The following is a 16,423-nucleotide window of genomic DNA, read 5'->3' on the forward strand; positions in this document are numbered from 1 at the left end:
AGTGGACTTTGTTATGGACAACTTAATGACACGGTGCTCTGTAGTACCGTAATTTCACGTGTATTAGCCGCACCGCAGATAAGCCGCAAGACCCGTTTTTACGAACGTTTTGAAAATTTTCAGGCAGATAAGCCACCTGTTAAGGCTGAATCACATGACGTGAAAAACTATCTGAAAACTGACCGAACCGAAATTGGGACCGAATTTTTTCCTGTGCATCACCGCATGGTGTCGAACTGCAAGCCGAAGTTCGGCTGAATGACTTCTGACCTTGGGGCACATCGCCTTTCAACCATCCAGCTCAATGAGATAGTCCACACACGGCAACAGTCAACCCGATTGCTACATGTCATTGTTGTTATGGTTCACCTTCCGACTGAATAGCCATTGGATGCCTGCTACTTTTTCAGCTGCCGTCACTTCCCATTTTGGAGGAGAAATCTGGCTTGGCTGGATCGGGCCAAATTCGGCCCGGAATTCTGTTCTCAGAAAACGAAAACAGTTCGGTCCCAAATTCGGTTCGGATAGAATTCTGATGCTTTTCGGGCCATGCTTTACAAAAAGCTTTGCTGACAGCACTACTTTCTTTCTGGTTTGAGGAAGAATTATCAGGATAACCAACTCCTGATCATCACCTGATAAGCATTACTAAAATAAGATGTGTACAGGTAAACAATGTACGGTGATTTCTTCACCTGCAAAATTATGAGTATCCTTTGATATCTTCATGGGCGGCGCATCGTCGTTGTCGTCACTTAGGTCCATCTCATCCTCTTGGCGTTTGTCGAGCACATCAGCCAGGTGAGCAGACTTTATTTCCTGCGGTACCCACAAAACTCTATTTAGTTTACGAGCACTTAGGTACATCAGCATCCCACAGTAAGATGTGACATCAGCAGCAGAGATTTACCCAATACCTTGTAAGGTGTTGAATGCCTTACCCATGAGCAACAACCATACAAGCAGTCCTACTCATCAACCAGCAGGAAGGATTAGACTGGGGAATAACGCTTATAATAAAAACAAGTTGCATTCATATCACCATCATCATAAGAGCCAGAAATTCTACCCACATTATGTAAAAGCCTGAGTCTGGGCTTTTACATTATGGAGTTCTTCCACCAGCTTGCATGCATATATGCCATCTTGCCAGAAATTCTAACATGGTTTGTTTTGTGAAAAAAAAAATAATAAAAGGGAAGAACCCCTTACCTTCAAAGCACTCTGAATGAAACATTTCTCGCTTGAACATGTGTATCCAAGATGGTTATCAATGCTTCACGACTAGTTACACTTGTACTCACCATAAGCAGCAACATATGAGTATGACACTACCAAAGTGTTGTATCCAAAGGGAGAAGTACCTATTGTAAGGATGCCTCCTGATATGACATGGATGTCACGATAGAACCCCTAAATGTTTCACATTGAAGTTTTGCCAGATGTTTACAACCTGATATTCATTTCTTGGTTTCTTATTGTCTTGGCAAGACAAAGCAAATAGCACTTTCAATATGATAGTCAACCTGGCTGAGATCCAACATAGCCTTAGGTTTTATAATATGAAAGAACTATAACCAGCAGTACCCCAGCAGTCTCCATATGGATTAATTTTGGCCATCTGAGGGATCTTTACTGCAAAATGAAATATTGGCACGTGACATGCACTGTTGCACAACAGAAATTGCCATCACCCACAACCTGCAGATCAGGGAACAGAGAGCCACTGTTGGGCATTCAATAGAACTTGCAATATTTCTAGGGACACGAAGACATGCACTGAGGTTACTGCTGTAATAGCCAATTTCCATTTTTATGGCTTTGCTTCTTTTCTTTTTTTTTTTATGGTGATGCGCTATTTGATAAACGAAAACAAATATTTAGTCCTGAATTATTGAACTTTGGTGAGATGGAGGGATGACCAGCAAGGGGACACTGCACAATAATTGTGCCCATGTGGCACAACAGACCAGTTACCTTTCATACCAGTTACCTTTCAAAGCAAACGCAGTTCTCCACGTGAACACTCCACCCTTCCAGTGAAACTCGAGTTGCATGTCTATGTTACAATAAGGACTAGTTCTGTGAGATATCCATTATGTAGAGCTTAAAACTGTTTTGCAATCAAGGTACAAGTTTGTAGTTGTTATGGATCCTTTCAAAAATTAAGATAGAGGGCTAGAAAAGATAAACACTGCTACAATTACGTTTTCACACGACTGCAGCACAGCACTTACTAGATTTACATCAATTAATCAATCAATGTCATGTCACTCCACTACATTTCAAATGCTCACAAAGTCGGTAGGCTCATCATGAGAAAGGTTATACCTTAGTGCCCGGCAAACAGTTCTCCATGCATGGCTACAGGCAATGGGTACGCTGTTGACAGTGTTAGACCAGTGCACCTACCTGTGACTGCTTTCGCCAGGTGTCGATGTTTTTCCTCTGGGCCTTGGTGAAATGATCCCAGACCTTCTGGTGGCTGGCCACCCCAAATACCTTCTCAATCTGCCCGACTTTTGGGATTGGGGAAGGGCAGAAAGTCAGAGTGAGAGATGACAGAACAGAGACAGACTTACCAAAAGAAACCCACATCACCACACCACAAGGACCAATGCCTGCCTTACTGTTTCTGGAGAGCTATCTCGTGGGAACCGGTATATACCACAAAAGGCTTGTTTTTAAAACGGTATACTAAATGAAATGGGTGAATGGTGACTTACAATTCAGAGAGGTCAGCTTAGGAGGAAAGAGTGGTCCACTCAATACAAGCCATTTGGCATCTCATCATACTTGCCACGACATACCATACTGACAGGTCCTTGTTGTGCTGGACAGGGGTAACAGGGGTGACAGGGGGAGGGGACAACTTCCATGTATGTCTCAGATAGCTTGGGATTTTTTTTTTTTTTAGATTTAGAAAGCGACAGAGACACAAGGAAAGTGACACAAGGGGGTGAAGAGAACGTCGTCATACCTAGTACAAAAATGTTTAAATCTAAGGCAAAAGTCTGCTCTCTTTCTAAAATAATTTTGGGCGTGAATCAAATGTCCTTGAGGCTCGAGGTAGGGCGTGACACAGACACTTTTTCGTTTCTACATCATATATGCACATGTTTTTCTACCATCTTAAAAACATATTGATGAATTTTTCTCCTTTTGTCGCAAATGTTGAGAGAAGCCTGTGAAGCAAAGTCCAGCTCTGGCTTCTTTTCTTCCTTTCTTTAATTTTTTTTATACAAAAAAAGGAAAAAGATTGTGGCCTTCACAAATAGGGAGAGAAGGAGCCACAATGCATGATTAAGGCCCCTGGTTTTCTGCTGCGGCAAATTCAAAATTCTGCGGCACCGACTTGTAAATTCGGTCTCTAACATACACGGTACTCTAACATATTCACACTTCAACGGCACTTCTGCGTGAAATCATTGCAAGCTCTTAGGCCCTTTCAACCAAGTCGTTTCGCGTCAAACCTCTATGTTTAATTGCCTCATCTATTATTATGTCACAAGCCATCTAATTGTATACTCCCATTTGTGCCCTGCAATGTTGTAGACCTTCCTTGTTGCTTAGTCAAGCACTCAAAACGATGGGAAAGCATTCTCAGATTCTCAGCCATGTGCAGGTCAAAGGCAGATTCACTACATCGCTTTTCTTGTGCTGGAACATGTGAAGGTTGTTAAAGATTTTGCTACAACCAAGACCTAAAAATATATGGGGAAGGGGAATGCTAGTGCTCCTTTATTGTCTTGTAGAGAAGGCACAAGAAAACAGAACGATGCAGGTAGCATCCAAGACTGCGGACTCAAGAAGATGGAAAGTAAAGCATAAATACAAGAACTAAGAACCTGTTACCAACCCATGAATGCAGCAAGTGCAAGTGACCTCCAGGGATCGTGGATCTGAAAAGCTCAACATGTCCAACATGCAGGGAAAAAAAAGTACTCACGTTGGATAAGGATTCCCTGCAGGCGTTGGTTGAAGAGCGCCTTTGCTCGATTCAGTTCCTCCTCGTGTTGAGTCTTCTCTTGAAGCAGCCGACGCACGTGACTGTTTGTCGTCTGCAGCATGGAGTAAAAGTGGCCAGCGTTGCGCTTGGAGCACTCGCCTCTGTCAAGCCACACTGTGAGAACTTGCACAGCCTTTTGGAATGCTTCTTCACCTGCACACAGTATTCAAGGAGTTACATATTAGAGAGTAGGCAAAAACTTGCAAAACTTGTGGCGCCACCTGTCGTGAACATTACAAGAGCCTGTGGGCTCGGAAATACGTTCTTTTGCATATGATGTTCAAGGCGAGTCCATGCCGTCCGCGAATTACTCGCGGACTTACTTACGTTAATTAAGTTACGTTAAGTTACGTTACTTAACTTACGTTATTTACCAAGAGCGACATTGTTTCGTACAGCCAACGTGAAGCTAAATCATTGTAGTGTATGCTTGCCTTGTTTGGGTATCTTTTTCACGTCAACGTTTTCGGGTCAAACTTGAACCCAGAGACCCCCCTAGATCTGTGGCCTGGAGCTTCACCATATACTGGTTTACAAACTGATACTTTGCAGTGTAGTAGGCGGTACCTCCACACCGGTTCCTAGCTTAGGCTGTGCCGTATTCTCACACACAAAATTCGAGGTGCTGTGTGGCTTACACACAATTAAAACTGCAAGTATACAAGAGTCTTGTACTGACTTTTAAGCTTATCGGTCAACTGTTGAGCTTCATGATCTGAGTAGTGCACCACAGGCGGTGGAGATGGAGGCCGTAAGCGTTCCCGGTCCATACGTTCACGATGACGTAGTTCTCTCTGTATAGCTCGTTGTCTGCACTCCCAGGCGTGTTGGTCATCTCTTGCCTGGGCATAATCCACGTGTAGACGTCCCGTATTGCTCGCATCATCTTGGCCTTGAATTTTCATACGGTATCCTGCACGGTATTGCGCCAGGAAAGGTCACGAGCAATTTCCGAGCACACAGATTGCCGCGTGCGTACCTGAGAAGGCTATTGCGTTGTCAACAACTTCCTCGCTCTCAAAGCGGATGTGACAGAAGTTTTTCTTGCTCATACGAATGGTGGTGATCTCACCACAGTGCTGGAACACTTCACGAATCACATCTTCGGTTGCATTTTCAGGAAGGCCGCCAACAAACACGGTGCGACAACCAGGAGGTCTGTCCCGTGTCGCTGGAGGAGGCATGCCTAGATGATGTGAAGAAGTAATCTATCAATCTACTCTCAGGACTACATCATATCAGTACAGCCATTCCATACTAAAATTTTTCTTTAAATTCTTATAGGCATGCTTACTTGGCTTGGGAGGGTAGAGGACAGAGTTAGGAAAACGTAACACTTCCTTAGCAGGAGGCTCGTTCCCCATTACAGAAGCAGGCAATATGCCAGGGTTCATATCGGGAGGGGGTCCCAGAAACCCAAATTGCGGGCACTATAATGCAAGATAGTTAAAGATCCTTACACACGTGTCCATGTGGTTGAGATATAGCACATTTTCGATTAGCAGCGACGTAAGCAGCTCACCTGGCTGTAACCCGATGCCACCACTCCCATGAGAGTTGGGTCACCAGGTATACTCACAAAGGGTGGTACACCCCAGGGAGCAGGGCTAGCTATCATTCCTGTAGCTAGTGAGGGCATCCCATTGCTATCTGGTAGTCCAGCGGCAAAACTTGTAAAAGGTGGATTCACAGGACGTCCTGTTGTGGAAACTATGTTGTGGAAACTATATTCTTGTGGAAACGATGTTTTATGAGTGTATGATACTTTTTGAGGTTCAGTACACAACGCATATTGCAACTCAAGCAGAGCCTGCATGTATGCAGGAAAAAATAAATAAAAGGTCGTTGTTCTAGCTGTAATCCTTGCAAGCCCACGATGGCAACTGGTTTTATTTTTAAAAAAATCATTTGTACCTTCTTCTCTTTCGGCGTCTGCTTTGCTTACCTAATCCGTCGGATGAAACTGAGGCTTTCATTCTTGATGTGAACTCTAACGGAGCGTCGTTTGTAGATGGATCAACTGTATTCGGGGGCATTACTGGGGAGCCTCCACAGACGGCTGCCTGTAACATCTGTAAGAATACTCATAATCTCTGACAAGCTGCCTAAAATGAACGTAACCTAATATAGGCTTAACAGCGATAGTACAGGGACCGTGGTACGGGCTTACTTTTATGCTTCAAGAGCGTTCAATCGCTTCAAGAGCGTACAGCTCCGCTGTAGTACTTCTATAGATTATTTATTTACAAACTGCGCCTAGCTATTTAACAATGCACTCAGTAACGCGCAACATATTTTATGATAAATCTCACCAAACACAGCAGACGACAACGCGCAGCACTAGCACACTACGTTTCCACATACGACCGCAAAACGTCGGGTCGGTCGACACTTCAAATGACGTAACTGATAATGACTGACACAATTAATGAATAACCATAATTGCAATAAAAGCAGGGTACACTATAGTAGCCGCTTTATATTGCAACTGCGAGTTATTTTTATATAGGTCCTCATAAAATGAATACAAGTAAATCACATATAGCTAAACTGCATACTACACGACCAATCAGCTAAGCCCACGATATTTTTGTTAAAGCAGTCGACATCGGCGATACCGTGAGCTGTACTTGTGCTTTTGCGGTAGTGTAAATAAGATGGTGTAGTATTTAATGAAGTTGCCTCTTGCCAATACATTCAGCATGACGACCCCTCCGAATGTGTATCAGCTTCTTTCTTCTCTATATATTCTTGTGTGGACATCCCGAAGATTGAGTGGTAAGATTTTGTTTCATTTTTAACGTAGCAGTCGACCGCTTCTGGTGCTCAGTCTGCTGACTGTGCAGGTTAATTAAATATGAGTCTTTCTCATGGTGTAGAAAAGCAAAGACAACATAACTGTTGTATGTAACTCTACTACATGTAGCAGATAGCGTTCTTCTCCAATGTAGCTATGATATTGCACCATTATTTGAATGAGTGAAACGTCATTTGCTTTGATCTGCCCAGTGCCGTAGATAGCTTAAAACTACGCCTTGTTGCCGCTATCTTTTCACGTTTTTGTCTGCAGACGACTAAACATGTTTAAACGTTTTGAGGTGCTAAACTAATTAAGTAATCATTCATTTCCAGGTGTGCTTGGAATAAGTCAGGTAGAGATCGAAGGCCATCTAGAGCTTGGGCGACAACTTCTATCGAAAGGACAATATGCCGACGCTTTGTCGCATTACCACGCCGCAGTTGGTGAGGAAACGCTTGGAGAGCCTTGGCATCATTAATTTCCAATGTAACGACCGTGGGCTTGACATAGTTCTGTTTTTCATCTACAGAGGGTGATCCCGAAAATTATTTAACTTATTTCAAAAGAGCAACTGTGTATCTGGCGCTTGGAAAGTCCAAACCAGCTCTCGAAGACCTAAACGAGGTGATAGCTCTCAAGCCAGACTTTTTGGCTGTAAGTACAACCCCAAGATTCTGTCTCCTTGGTACTTTTATCAATGCGGCTATGACCTACGGCGGGCTGCCGTCATATCGTAATGCTTCCTCTTTTCTATCACCCTATTTAGGCAAGGCACCAACGGGGTTCTGTACTCTTAAAGCAAGGTTATTTGGACGAAGCTCACATTGATTTTGAGTGGGTGGTAAGCTGTCTTTCCACATCATACCAACATTCAAAACCAGCTTCTACTGTCACATTCGTGAGCACTACGAGAGTGTTATTGTTCTTTTTCCTTTGTTACAGTTGAGGCTTGATCCGCACAATGCCGAAGCGCACCGAGCATACACAGTCATTGAGCCCTTAAAGCAGGACATATCGTTAGCACAGAGACTGATGGGGGAACAAAATCACATGGGTGCAATTGAAGTCCTCAACAGGGTGGTACAGGTAATTATACACAAGAGCACAAGTGGCTTGTGCAATGAGGTGTGCAGTGTTCACAACAGGACGTTAAACACCCAGGAATGTCCTTGGGATGTGGTGTTGAGGGAGATGCGTGCAACATGCTACGAAAACCTGGGAGACATCAACAATGCAATTAACGATTTGCGACCGACTACCAAAATGGTTTCGGACAACACGGTTGGCCACATGAAGCTCAGCAAGCTCTACTACAAGCTTGGTGACGCTGAAGAGTCTCTCAAGTAAGGCTCAAAAATGCACTTTTGAAATTGGAAAGTTTATGGAAGAAAATGTGTATGCGTGAAAATGGCTGGGTTCACCTGTGATGCTTGAACGGGTTGCAAAGTAGCTTGGCCCTGTTTATAGTGTTGAGAGAGAACTTACTACCGGTTATGTCATTGTGTAAGGAATTTGATAAGTTTATAAATTATGAAAATGAACCTTACGGTTAGGAACCAAGTTACTTGCTATGTAATGTAACCTATTTAGGTCTTTGCCTTTGCATAATTATTCAATGGAGTACAAAGCTGGCATCAGAATTTTAACTTAGATGTGTTGCCATCCTCTGTGCATATTTCATAGAATGGGATAAAGTGTGGCATTTTACCCGGCTACACAGTGCACTCTGCTGCACTTGGAACTTACTCCAAGTTGCTTTTAAAAAGTTGAGAGTTCCTCAAGAAATTGCTGGCACTCAAACGTAGAGAGTCGAGTTCAGTAAACAAGTTACTACATATTGTGCAACACTTACTATTTAATGTTAATAATTTAGTACATTTATTGTAACGGTAGGTAATGTGTCATGTAATATTCACAAGTGAGTCGCTTGAATTCCCGCAGCACAATCAGAGAGTGCCTTAAACTGGATCCAGACCACAAGGACTGCTTTGCTCACTACAAGAAGGTCAAGAAGCTTGTGGCCCAACTGAAGAGCATTCAGGATCTGGTCACGGAGAGCAGGTTCGAGGACTGCATCGAAAAGGCCAAAGCAGCGCTGCGCACAGAACCCGACGTGGCACCCATCGTGCAGACAGTGAAGGGCCGCATGTGCCACTGCCACAGAAAAGCTGGGAACACGGCCGAAGCCATTACCATTTGTACTGACGCCATACGGCTGTTTCCCGAAGACGTCCGAGCACACTGCGATCGGGCAGAGGCCTATCTAGCCGAGGAGCAATACGATGACGGTGAGTTATCTCTCTCTCTCAACTCTGTTCTCTTATCTCTGACACGTTCCGCCGTCTGCTTCAGCTATGCAAGACTTCCAGAAGGCAGCGAACTTAGATGAGCATTCGTGTGGGCCGGAGGGTGTAAGAAAAGCACAGCGGCTACAGAAGCAAGCTGGAAGGCGGGACTACTATAAAATATTGGGTGTCAAGCGAACGGCCACCAAGAAGGAAGTGCTCAAAGCGTACCGCAAACTTGCCCAAAAGTGGCACCCAGACAACTTTCAAGACGAGAAGAAGAAGGAGGCGGAGAAGAAGTTCATCGACATTGCCTCGGCCAAAGAAGTCCTCACAGATCCTGGTAGGTCCTCAGGGATAGATATGGCCTTGTCTCTGTTTGTGGCACGGAGAGGCAGATAAAAATCCTGGTGGCATCTTTTTGAATACGATTGTGTGAAAGATTGTAATGGATGGACCCAAAATTGTCTGTGCCATGCTGGCAGCGGATGGATGCTTTGATGTACTACGTTCTGCATCACCTGTACAGCTTTCACACGCGTTGCCCAATACCTTATGGTCCACTTATCCGTTTCGTGTTGTGTCTGCTCAGTGATACTATGGGAAGGCCAATGAAAACTAACAAAATATCTGCAAAAATACTCCAAAAGCCGGGAGATGACATAACTAGACAAAATATCTGCAGAATCAGTGGCATAGCCAGAATGGGGATGGGGTTCAACCCCTCCCAAATTGTACCCTTGATGGTGCATTTGGGGGAGGGAAGCAAGGATGAAATCCCATCCTCCTCTCCCGAAATATCTATATGGCTATGCTGCTGTGCAGAGTCCTGACATAACTTTGAAGTGAGTCAAAAATTACTCCGGGGATCATTAACGAATATTCCAAATTTCAGAGAAACGCAAGCGCTTCGACAACGGTGAAGATCCACTGGATCCAGAGTCCCAGCAGGGCCAGGGCTTCAATCCATTTCAACACGGCTTTCATCCCTTCGGTGGTGGTGGTGGATCTGGGGGATCGTTTACGTACAAATTTGTGTTCAACTGAACTCGATTGCGGCACCCACAACCGTGAGGCAGCACTGGGTGCAGAAGCTGTGCCATTGCAGTCAAGAGGCAAGCGAACCAGACCAGCATGCTGTCTGCTGCCATCTACACCATCAGCCATTTCATTAAAACTGTTCATAACAAACTTCTCATGCCCACCTTCATCCTGTCTGGACAGCAAGCCAGTGATACACCTTGAGACTCCAGTGAGAGTACCAGTGACTAGTGTACAGAACACCTGAATTTGCTTTGAAATAAAGCTCTTCGTTTTTTAGGTTTTACTTTGCTGTCGACGTTCCGTACAAGCAGTAAGTACACTGGAAGGAAACTAGCCACAATTTTAAAAGGCACGGAGGAATTGTTGCTTCAATAACAAAGCTCTGTGAAGTTTTGTAAAATGCTTCTCCCGCATGGTTGTATAATTCAGCAAGAGTCAATGTCGAACACCATCACCAGTTGTACAGATGCGCATAAACATGCACACAGTATACTTCTGTTCATTATAAGGTATTTTCTAAAACTGTTCATTAAGCAATACGGAAACTGAACAGCATCGAAACATTCTGATGTACTATTAAGCCTGAATATGTGAAAGAACAGGGCCACCTTCGTGAGATCTGGCTTAGTGCAAAAGTACTTTATTACTCATTCACATGTGTATGCACACACACTTGTGCAGCTACTGCAAAGGATGAGTACCAAGAGACAGCCACAAAGGGGGATATCTGGACCCATTTCAACAGAGTAGTTGCAGTTGGCTTTTTTTTTTTTTTTTGTGAGCTCAGTCTGCTCTTACAATGTACAATATCCAAGTGACAGACCAGAAAGACTCTGGCAAACAACAATCATTCTTGTACTGGTATTCCATCCGTACAGCAGAAATGCACACCAAGGCAACATTACACACAAAACAGTAACTTACAAACCGAGGCTGCGCCTGAATAAATCTAGGATATGCTGAGCTTTCTAGTACTAATACCCATTGTTACGCTAATGTTACTGGCACCCTAATTTCTGGTTAATACCTTTCCCAAAATAGACACAGATGAAACTAACCTGGCCATATTTGGCTGCAAGACATACCATGACCAAAAATCACCTGTTTGTTAAAAATATCTGTTGCTATGTTTAATATGTACAGTCCGTCGCATAAGTTTTTGTTGCCTCCCATAGTTGCAGGCAGAAGGAACGCTGGAGTAAAGGGGGCTGCTGCTCTCCACTCCCATAAAGCGTGCAAAACGGGGTAAAGCAGGAAAGCACTCGCCACCCTGGGGGCACGTAAAGTCACGGGTACTATGAACGTGGGGTACTCCATAATGGAGTATAACTGAGCTGTGTGTGACAAGAGGAGGGACAATGCAGAAGCAGCTGTCTCTGCGTTGTCCGCTCCTTTGTTGGTCCACTCTCCAGTTGGGACATGATTTTTTGCTCAAGCCCAACTGAAGCCCCGAGGAAGAGGACATGCTTTGTTGCAGACAATGCATGTGCATGAAGACAGCAGAGAAGGGTGACCCTAACCTTTGGAACGACACAAGAAAATGGCAATAGAAAAGAGAAAATAATCACAAATTAAAAAACATCGCACTACCAAGTTGCATTTGAAAGAAGTTTGCAACTCCTACTAGACCTCACTCCGAATTTACTGGCAACCAATGCGCAATCCATTTCGAAGAGCGGTGGCAAGTGCACAATTTGGCATCTACAACATAGATCTGGGTGTGCAGTGAGGAAGGGAGTGATGAGTAATTACGTTTTTGATTCAAAAATATGCTTTTTTTCTGGGTAGGTTATACTCCATGGTATTAGATATTTGTGCGCATATTCATTGCACGTCTCTCGGATGGGCACACAGATATGGCTGGGTGGGTTCAGTGGGTCCAAATCTGGATACACTTTCTCATTCTATAACTTACAAGTATTACCATTTATTGTTATCCATAGTTCTTTTTGTGTTGTTATAATGACTGTGGTGGAAGATAAAATTTCTACAGCCCTGGTACCTTCTTTACAGACGACACCACCGCCGCCTTGCAATGACTTGCATTCCTCGCAAGTCCCAAGTACACTGTACCTTGTGAGACCGGCTATACAACTGACACTGACGCATCACTTCCATCAAATCATTCACATTCATTCTTGACTGTGACCATGATGTGATTTGTTTGGTAGATGAGGTACACTGCACTGATGAACACCGCTTGAACTCTGTAATGGAGTAGAGGACATTGGAATGCACGTGCCGGCAGGTTTAATAATTGTAGAGCTGCATACTCACTGGCCCTCTTTGAAGAACTCCTTCAGGGTATTACTGAACCGCTTGGAGTACTTCACAAACTCTCTTTTGCGAAGCTCTAGAGCCTATCAAACACAGGAAGCAATATGATTGATTAGCCATATCGACCTGTCTGCATATCTTCACCAAAGCTTTAAAAGCGTTAAACATTAAAAGACTTATTTACAATGCTTTCAGAGTTAATGTATTTCCCTTTATTGCCAGCAGCACTTTCACTATTCTACTGAGTCAGTTCAATGTTCAAGCTAGAATACACAGCCGCCAATTTGGGATCCTCACCAAGAGACGCTCATCCATATACGAGAAGGCAGGGGCGTCGGAAATCCCTCTCGGCAAGGGGCGGGGGGGGGGGGGGGGGGGGCAAGCCCTACCCTAGCCCAGAGGAGCCATTTATGAGCTTATTACAAACGACTCATCCATGCAAATCAGTGACTGTGTTGGTCGTAACGCGTATGGGAAGACCACCTTGCGTTCTTGATTACTTTGAGGCGAACAAGAAATTCTGAAATATTGGTTGATTCTTTCATTAAGTGCGATAAGACAAACTGAAGTAAGCGACCGCCAGCACGTTCCTTTATTTTTGCTCTCGTTTAAAGTGCAAAGGGTGTCAGTATTGTTGCACTAAGAATGCTCTGCCAAGTGTTCTGGCCATGGCTCAGGCAAAGACAGTAGATATGCTACACGTGTCATCAAGCGCACCAGCGAACTGCTTAAAGACTCCTCGCCGCAGGACAATAGTTTTCCTTTCTGGCCTCCAATGTTTCACTGCGTTGATTGAAGAAAGTTGACGCAGATGAAAAATGGGGTGGCGGGACCCTCAGAGCGAAAAGTTCAGGGCGGCAGAGCCCCGTTCGAAATCTCAGGGGGGCGACTGCTCCCTCTGCCCCCACCTTCCGACGCCCCTGCTAGAAAGTGTCCAAAATAGATCAGCATGCTTCACCTTCGGTAATTATAATCATACCACCAGCGTAACCTTAATGAAAACTAACCTTCATCTGCCACTACTAATAGTGCGCCGTAAAATAAATCATCGTCAATTTCGCAAGTTTTGTTATTATAATCCTGCATTGAAAACATCACTCATGCTTAGCCCAAGTTACATACCACCAAGATTAGACAAAAAGCGGAAAGCCGGCATCCATCCTTACTTAACAGATACACGTTTGCTGAATCATTTGTGCCACATACATCCAGTGAATGGAACCAGCTTTCCACTTCCATCACTTCAATCACCGACATCAAACACTATAAAGAAGCACTGTTCGAACATTTCTGTGTTGCTGAGTAACTGCTACTCATATATGTAATTTGTGTCAATGGTTCTCTGTTCTATTTGTGCTCTTTTCAAATGTCCTGCTCCCCTCTGTAATGCTCCTGCCCTGGGAGTAATACAAATAAACAAATAAATAAATAAATGTGCAGGGGAAAGAGTAACCAGCCCAAAGTGAGAAGAAATAAAAGCTTGCATTAACGTCCTTACCTGCTTCCTGTACGGCGAAAGAATATATGCTGCCACTTCATTAACAGCATCTAGAAGCTTTTTAATGGCACTTGCAATTTCTCTGCATGGAGGGACATCCCATATGTGGTAAAAGGTGTCTTTGAGGTTTAGTTTACGAATTGAAAACGGTCACTCACTTGATCGTGTCAAGGAATGTTTTGCGATCATTTATCTCGTCTGGGATGCGACTCAGTACTTTCTTCAAGTATGATGCTCGCCTGTTGAACTCTTGAAATGAATCTTCCATTCGAATGCACTTTAGATCTTGCAAATGAAAGAAACATAGGAGATTCGCATTATTTATGAACGTACTGAACATAAAAACAAAAAAGCTGCATTTTGAGAGGTGCACTCATTTTTTAAATAGAAATGTCTTCATTTCGTTGTACCTTCATTGTCAGGGATAGAGCCTTGCAATCTCAGCAGACTCTCTGTGACATTTATAGACAGGTTGGATTCTTTCACCACAGCCATAACCAGGTCATACAAGAATCCAGGATGAGCAAGCTCAACCTAAAATGCAAAAATTCAGCTATGAGGACGGAGAAGCTTTCAAGCACAGGGTGAAAACAATGAAGAGTGCAGGAACACCGGGCAAGGAACAAGTACCCATGCTGGAAGTGCCCCTTAGATTATGTCCAGCCCTATGCTTCAGTGCTTTTAGTTTTGAGCCAAATGTCCACAGTCATGACCGACCTTTTCAGCAAACCCTAGACCACGTTTTGACAATCTGTCTAACCTACCAGTGTAAGGTCATGCTATTTCAACATGGTTCATGTCTCTCTAGCAGTATTAGTTTTTATTTTATTTTATTTTTTTTGTACGAGAGCCACATAGCAACCGTTGCTTCGTGCAGCATACAGACGTGGACAGATGGAGAGAGGACAGCAGGAAGAAGAGGGCGACAGGAGGTTAGTATGTGTCCTGGGCCGACTTCAGGGGGAACTGTGCCGACATTAGTCTAAAAAGTCTGCTGGAAAACCTGGGAAAAACCTCTGTGGTAGGAATGGTACCCCACTACCTCCCAGACTTCAGTGCGATATTAAATGAATGATGTTTGGTTATGAGGAGCAATCAACTTCTTAGGCGCAGCGTGCCTTGCACACAAGTTCTGTACCTTTGACACAGCTGTCTTCAGCGTCTGTGCTGCAGTTACATCTTTTCTTTCCAACTGAAATTTAAGAACATTCATCAAACAACAGAGCATTCACACACGCAGCATATGCATGTACAGGACCACAGAAAACAAAGATATGCACACAGTTATGAAAAGTCTCATCATAATACTGCCGTAACTATGGAGACCGTGCTTGGGGAAACGACGTGTGAACGAACAACAGAAGGTAAAATTATGTGTCAAGGCCAAAAGTTATAAATTATGCGGTGTGCCACATCGCAAAATGTTCAAACGTCCATGACGGCGCTCGAATGTAACGCTCTCGGGGCTTGGTAAACCACCGAATACGAAGGTATTCACAAGTACCATGCTCACAATAGGCATTTTGTGAAGTATGGTGCAGGTTGACCTACATATGTCACTAATGTCGTTACTATACTTCATAGCCCACCTTTCAGCAGGCTAAAATAAACCAATAAATCGATGTAATTACACTAATAACGGCGTTGTAAGCTGTGCTCTAGGAGCAAATGGGGTATACCAATACCAATAACGACGACGTGTGAACGCTTCAAAACAATGTTACTACATCATTAACACCTCTCTACATACTGCAACACCGTAAGCGCAAGGAAAAGAAAAACCGTGTGTTTGTTAACAAGGAGCAGAACTCTGAACTAATCTAGAACAAGCGTACTACGATGCGTACAAAGAAATTTCGCGAACTACCTTTCTAGCAGCAAAGCACAAAATAAGTGATCCTTACTTTATCCAGTATTGGGCGAATTAGTACTGGGAGTACAAGTGAAGTAACTGGAGATTCTTCTCCCATTGTCATGCTTCATTCACCGTAATATTCCTCAAATATTCAGTAAAACTTAGAGAACACAGCCTGCAAAAGTAGCCCAGCCAAACCATAACCACCACACAGCACACAAGCAACAGTAGTTTCGTATTTCCCCTGACTGACGCTTTGTGGCGCCGTGGTCGGCCCCCAGATTGGTGTCAGCAGGTGTGTCTGTGTCCGCTTGCTGCTACAGCGAATTTGGATCTTTTAGAGCGTCTGTGTCGAAAACTGAAAATTTGTCTCGATCGCCACTGATGGGCAAAATTTCACTACTGTCTAGGCACAGATCTCCCCCCGCCCCCACTCCCTCTATCGGTGCGTGTTTACGTTTACCGAGCGATCTCCCTGAAATACAACCAACCAACCCTGCCACGCGATGGGTAACGGCAGGTGTATGCCAAGGGAGTAATGAGGTGCAGGGACATACATACGGTATTCCAAAAGATGTCAAGCATTGCTCATCTGCAGAACACACATATGCACTTTCCGTTTTTGGAGTCCCTGTATGCCAGATATCAACACAGT

General features: G+C 44.0%; 3 protein-coding genes across 5 annotated transcripts in view; 1 reads left to right on the top strand and 2 right to left on the bottom strand.

Annotated features, from left to right (window-relative positions):
* The window catches only part of LOC135366977 (ecto-NOX disulfide-thiol exchanger 2-like), a 54,473-nt gene extending 48,085 nt beyond the window's left edge, over positions 1–6,388 (bottom strand). For 2 of the 3 annotated variants that reach the window (XM_064600012.1, XM_064600010.1), the window contains exons 1-9: positions 6,180–6,363; positions 5,955–6,081; positions 5,532–5,707; positions 5,304–5,439; positions 4,989–5,195; positions 4,689–4,922; positions 3,950–4,162; positions 2,413–2,519; positions 696–819 (exon numbers count right to left, since the gene is read on the bottom strand). In XM_064600012.1, coding sequence (XP_064456082.1) covers positions 696–819; positions 2,413–2,519; positions 3,950–4,162; positions 4,689–4,922; positions 4,989–5,195; positions 5,304–5,439; positions 5,532–5,707; positions 5,955–6,081 — 1,324 coding nt within the window. In that variant the 5' untranslated portion in view covers positions 6,180–6,363. Of the gene's footprint in view, positions 1–695; positions 820–2,412; positions 2,520–3,949; positions 4,163–4,688; positions 4,923–4,988; positions 5,196–5,303; positions 5,440–5,531; positions 5,708–5,954; positions 6,082–6,179 lie in introns of all 3 variants that reach the window. The other variant, XM_064600011.1, reaches the window with a different exon arrangement.
* Positions 6,389–6,594: 206 nt separating this feature from the next.
* On the top strand, positions 6,595–10,421 carry LOC135366975 (dnaJ homolog subfamily C member 3-like). The gene is made up of 9 exons (XM_064600005.1): positions 6,595–6,787; positions 7,142–7,252; positions 7,339–7,463; positions 7,576–7,650; positions 7,752–7,895; positions 7,971–8,152; positions 8,751–9,097; positions 9,162–9,437; positions 9,990–10,421. Exons 1-9 carry the CDS (start codon positions 6,682–6,684, stop codon positions 10,139–10,141), a joined length of 1,518 nt encoding a protein of 505 aa, XP_064456075.1. The 5' UTR covers positions 6,595–6,681; the 3' UTR covers positions 10,142–10,421.
* Positions 10,422–10,756: 335 nt separating this feature from the next.
* LOC135366981 (programmed cell death protein 10-like) lies at positions 10,757–16,018 on the bottom strand. The gene is made up of 7 exons (XM_064600021.1): positions 15,818–16,018; positions 15,052–15,105; positions 14,324–14,447; positions 14,072–14,198; positions 13,914–13,995; positions 12,416–12,498; positions 10,757–12,345 (listed from the first exon to the last, which is right to left on the bottom strand). Exons 1-7 carry the CDS (start codon positions 15,887–15,889, stop codon positions 12,261–12,263), a joined length of 627 nt encoding a protein of 208 aa, XP_064456091.1. The 5' UTR covers positions 15,890–16,018; the 3' UTR covers positions 10,757–12,260.
* Positions 16,019–16,423: the final 405 nt, after the last annotated feature.

This window comes from Ornithodoros turicata, chromosome 8, assembly GCF_037126465.1.
Source record: "Ornithodoros turicata isolate Travis chromosome 8, ASM3712646v1, whole genome shotgun sequence".
NCBI classification, from domain to species: domain Eukaryota; kingdom Metazoa; phylum Arthropoda; class Arachnida; order Ixodida; family Argasidae; genus Ornithodoros; species Ornithodoros turicata.